This window comes from Octopus bimaculoides, chromosome 3 (genome assembly GCF_001194135.2).
Source record: "Octopus bimaculoides isolate UCB-OBI-ISO-001 chromosome 3, ASM119413v2, whole genome shotgun sequence".
Classification (NCBI taxonomy): Eukaryota; Metazoa; Mollusca; class Cephalopoda; order Octopoda; family Octopodidae; genus Octopus; species Octopus bimaculoides.
In genome coordinates this window covers 135,385,870-135,391,084 of record NC_068983.1, presented here as the reverse complement: position 1 = coordinate 135,391,084, position 5,215 = coordinate 135,385,870, and the positions used below count along the sequence as shown (strand labels likewise).

General features: G+C 36.9%; 1 protein-coding gene across 3 annotated transcripts in view; it reads left to right on the top strand.

Annotated features, from left to right (window-relative positions):
- LOC106872008 (uncharacterized) overlaps positions 1-5,215 on the top strand; it is a 17,868-nt gene that overhangs the window by 6,911 nt on the left and 5,742 nt on the right. The window contains exons 1-2 of one of the 3 annotated variants that reach the window (XM_014918816.2): positions 1,130-2,042; positions 4,387-4,597. In XM_014918816.2, coding sequence (XP_014774302.1) covers positions 1,574-2,042; positions 4,387-4,597 — 680 coding nt within the window. In that variant the 5' untranslated portion in view covers positions 1,130-1,573. Of the gene's footprint in view, positions 1-1,129; positions 2,043-2,174; positions 3,177-4,386; positions 4,598-5,215 lie in introns of those variants that run through there. The other 2 variants (XM_014918814.2, XM_014918815.2) reach the window with 2 other exon arrangements.

Sequence of the window (5,215 nt, the reverse complement as noted above, 5' to 3'; positions counted from 1 at the left end):
AATTTTCCGGAACCTCCGTATCCGAAAACGGGGATTTTGGCAAAAAAAAATTACAAAATTAAACAAATTTGGGAGAAAATGAGGGAGGTGGGAGTCTTTCCAAAATTTCATTAAAAAGTATTTATTTTCTTGAAAGTTAAGACAAATTGAAGTGGACGCCGATGAATTTTCCGAAATTCCCCATCCCACCCCCTCCTAAAACACTTTCCCCCCAAATTTTTTTTATATTTGGAGTCTACTAAGCGACAATTTACCAAATTCCCAGTGACACTTTTATAGCACTGGAATCGTACATAAAATTAATAGATGAAAAAATATTCACTGCTATTACTGCTCTGCATCTACAAATGAAATGCTTGAGTTCATCGTCGAAGTCACTGGGTATTTTGGACCTAACAGTATCCTTCATCCAGGGTGACTTGACCTAGGTTGATGAACCATTGGCTTCTCCAAGTGGTGTTCTACTGGCCTCACCGATCACCTCTTTTCAGCCTGAAAGATTTAGATGCTTTCTCAGCAGCCTCTACGGTGTTTTCGATAGATCTTTAGCTCGTTTCTATAATGCCCAGTGTGGAAACGCAAAGGGCAGCGGACTCGCGGTTTCGATTCCCAGACCGGGCGTTGTGAGTGTTTATTGAGCGAAAACACCTAAAGCTCCACGAGGCTCCGGCAGGGGATGGTGGCGAACCCTGCTGTACTCTTTCACCACAACTTTCACTCATTCTTACTTCCTGTTTCTGTTGTGCCTGTAATTCAAAGGGTCAGCCTTGTCACAGTGTCACGCTGAATATCCCCGAGAACTACGTTAAGGGTACACGTGTCTGTGGAGTGCTCAGCCACTTGCACGTTAATTTCACGAGCAGGCTGTTCCGTTGATCGGGTCAACTGGAACCCTCGACGTCGTAATCGACGGAGTGCCAACAATAATGCCCAGTATACGATTTGCGAACTCTCGACTGGCAAACACCTCGTTCTCCACTAGCTCTTGATATTTAGCTGTCTCTCTTGCGCCTCCTGCCATCTTGTAGGTCACGGCAAGTTCCAACAGAATTAGCTTCTTTGTATTATGAACATCAATATTCGTGTTAAAAAAAAAAAAAAAAAAGACTATTGGGTAATTACGTCCCTTTAATTCCTCTCAGCTGAAATATTTCATTAGAGTATTATAGTCAGTGGAAGCGGGTAAATAACCCAGTCACAGTTGGCGGGACAAAATTTTTTACTCTAAATAATATATGTTAAACGAAGTTAAAGATTTTGTGTGTTTTTGAACGACTGATTGTCCTTTACCATAGTTTCTATTAATTTTAATACCAGTTCTCGGAAACTACCGAAAATAAGTCCCTTTTAAGGAGAGAAAGACAAAAAGAAGGATAATGTCTCTTGATTGTCTGTGAATATCCCTTCATTTTTCACTATTAATATATTTGTTTATGCTACCCGTCTTTTTCACTATTGATATATTTATTTATGCTACCATTTGGTTAACTTATTAAACACTGAAGATTTTAATATCTGTTTAATCTCAAATATCGCCGCATCAATTAACTTCTTAGGAAATCTAATTAAGATAATGCCTAGGCCAAAAAAATACAAGACTGAAGCAGAGCGACGAGCGGTCTCACGACAGCGTGCAAGAATCAAAAGAGCTAATGAAACACCTTTAGAGAGAGATCGAAGATTGATGAATTTATCTTTGAATGAATGGAATCGGCGAAGAAATGAGACAATTGAAGAGCGAAAGGAGAGACTTAAAAGGTTGTCTTTAAATGCACGAAAGAGACGGGCTAAGGAAACGGCAGAGAAAGCAAATCGGCTTCGAAAACTATCTGAGAACGAAATGAAAAGACGTGCCAGAGAATCGAGTCAGAAAAGAAACAAAAATACAAACAAGTGTACTTCAAAACCAAATTGCCATAATACTCAAGTGGCTAAAAGGCCGCGGGGCCGAAAGCCGACTGCTAATGGCTTTAAGATCGCTCTGACCAACTGTTATAATGAACACGAAAACTGTTACCTGGAACAGATTCATCAAGATCCTGGTATCTGTCCTATGAATTTTTTTTTATTCATTTGAGGATTATAATAACTAGCGTATCTAATTTGCTTTTACTCTAACACCATTAATGTAATAACTACCATGTCTAAATTTTGTGGTTGTCTTTTTTTCCTCTAACAAGAAATCAATGTTTGTATTCTTTTTGCTGGATTTATATAATCTACTGACGTGTTTTTAACTTTACATATCACATGCCATTTTGACAACTTTTCAAGCATGAATTTCGTTTCTTTACATCTCTGTTTCATTAATGTGTGTGGAAGGTGTATATATATATGTGTGTGTGTGTGCATACACACACCTTCTCGACTTACGACCACAATAAATAAATTTTAAAAATCGATTTTCGGACGTTGGGCAGCTGCGTGTACGATGACTGGCAGCATCTGGCAACGCATGCGTCCCTCAGTCCCAGGCACCCACTGCCTGTCACCGTCTCTCACTCAGTCGCTTTCAAGCATCCGTTGTGTGTGGATTTGTTACAATTGTATCTGAGATACCTCTAAAATGATTGGTAAAAGGAAAATGCTTTCATCTATAGATGCACCAGCTAAGAAACCAAGGAAGGCTATTGATTTAGACTGTAAAATGAAGATTATTCGGCAGTATGAAGGCGGAAAGAAAGTGAATACAATAGCACGTGACTTGAAGTTATCGCATTCCACGGTATCAACAATACTTAAGGGCAAAGAAAGAATTCGTGAAGCTGTGAAAAGTTCTGTGCCTATGAAGTCTACAATTTTAACCAAACAACGACAGGGACCCATCCATGAAATGGAGAAATTGTTATTCATGTGGATGAAAGGTTTAATACAGAAAAAAACACCCATCAGCCTTCTTACAGTACAAACAAAGGCTAAAAGTTTGTTTCAGACTTTAAAATCACGCTCCGGAGACGATTACACACAAGATTTTCAGGCTAGTAAAGGGTGGTTTATACGTTTTAAAAAAAGATTTGCTTTACATAATGTATGTGTTATAGGAGAAGCAGGAAGTGCAGATGAAGAAGGAGCCCAGAAATTCGGTGATAGTTTTGACGAATTAATTGAAGGTTATCTACCAGAACATATATTCAACGTAGACGAAACAGACTTGCTATGGAAACGAAGGCCTACTCGTACGTACGTACATACATCAAGAAGGAAAAAAGATGCCAGAATTCAAAGCTCTTAAGGATAGGTTAACTTGGTTGCTTGGTGGTAATGCCGCTCGTTCTAAGCTGAAGCCTTTTCTTATCTGTAGTGGCGCCAAATTATAGCCGCCAGAGAAGCAAGTAACTTCACCTCGATGCCTATCTGTCATTCGGAAAACCCTTTAATTTTTGTTTATAGTACAATAGAGTACATATTATGTATTTTTCACATTATGAACAATAATTATGGATTAAATTTTTGTGTTTTATATTTTTATAACCCGTTTGAATGAAAATAGGGCTGAAAAATATTAATCCGACATACAACCTGCCAGTCGGAACGAAATTCGGTCGTAAGTCGAGGTGTATATCATATTAATATATCAACTCTGAATGAAAAGTTGTCAAAATACCATAGGAATCGTAAAAGTAACAATGTGTTCATAAACTTTACTCAATTTATACTACATTCTAATATAAATATTGCGATTATGTTCTGATGTAATTTCACCTTTGATTCGCAGCTGGTGCCATTTGTATGTCAACATTCTCGGTATGCATTCTGTCCACTCCTAATGAAGGCTTGACTCTCACATAGTCTCATGTTGGATGTGGCACAACGTGTACATTTTTGATGAAAGGGCATAAATAACAATAACTCTACATTGGATTATGATTCATTGGCAACAGCTTCATTTACTTTGGAAAATTCAATGAAATTTCCAATTGTTATGAATTATAATATCCTATCATTAATTCCTTTCTACAATGGTAAATAATAGATTGAAATATAGGTATCTTAATTTGTATTGAGTACGAAAATGAGGCATAGTGTCGAAAGACGTTGATAGATGGCTACTGCCTTTACCTAATATAAAAACGTTGAACAGCCGTGATTAACGGATTAGACGGCGAGTAGAATACTTTGAACTGGTTTATGATACCAATATACATATAAATTCTTAATTTTGATAATGATAAAATGAACGTTGATGGTTTGGGGAAATAGTGAAGATGAGCTATATTAATTTTGAGCTTATAGATACAATATTTTACACTTTAAAAACAAAATTTACACTAAAATGGGAAATGTAAAGTTTGTGAAAATAGAGTAATATTTCAAAATACTTGTTTATTGTTTTCAGTCAGAATAATCTTTATTTGGATGTAACTTGTAACTTTGATGTTTTGACAGGAAAATTTGAAGCTCCCATTGAAAAATCAGAACTTAATTCCATTCAGTCTTCTCAACATTCTGTTGAAACAAGAAAATTACAAAAAGTCACTGTTGAAAATGATGCAAATTTGAAGCAGCAAACCAAAGCAACAACTAGAGCACAGAGAAACCAATTGATCTCAGTCAACACATCTAATGAAGTGAATTCAAAATTATGCAAAAATAACAGGTGAAATAGAATTTTGTTAACATATGTTATCTATTTGATTTGAGCAAATGTTCTTAGAGATGTATGCCCTTCCTACAACAAGGCATCCAAATAAATGGTAGGAATGGAACTTTTCGTCAGTCAACCAATCTAAAACAAATAGTTTTGTGTGCATTGTCTAGAGATTGTCAACAAACATTCTGTATTCAGAATGATGAATGCATGCTCACCATTGATGTGCAGGACAAGAAAGTGGTATGGAAGTGCTATTGTGAGGCTGTTGAATATGGAGAATATATGGGATAAAGAAGGGACTATCTCATCCTGACCATACAGAGGAACCAGAAAATCAAGTTGACATGGTAGATGAAGCAAGGTTTGAAGAGAGTGAAAGCTGTGGGTCCATCAGTGACAGTTGCAGAGATGCTCAAAATATCTAGTGAGATACATGAAGGTATCATACCCCATGATAGGCATAGTAGTATCACTGTAAACTGCTGCAAAAGCAAACGAGATGCCTGAGAGAGAAGCAGCTATAGTGGAATCGAACTACTGGATCAGTTTTTGAAGGTCATGAAACGGTCCAGATGGACTATATGTAATCTAAACCTTTCCCCCCCCCTTTTTTTTTTTTTTTTT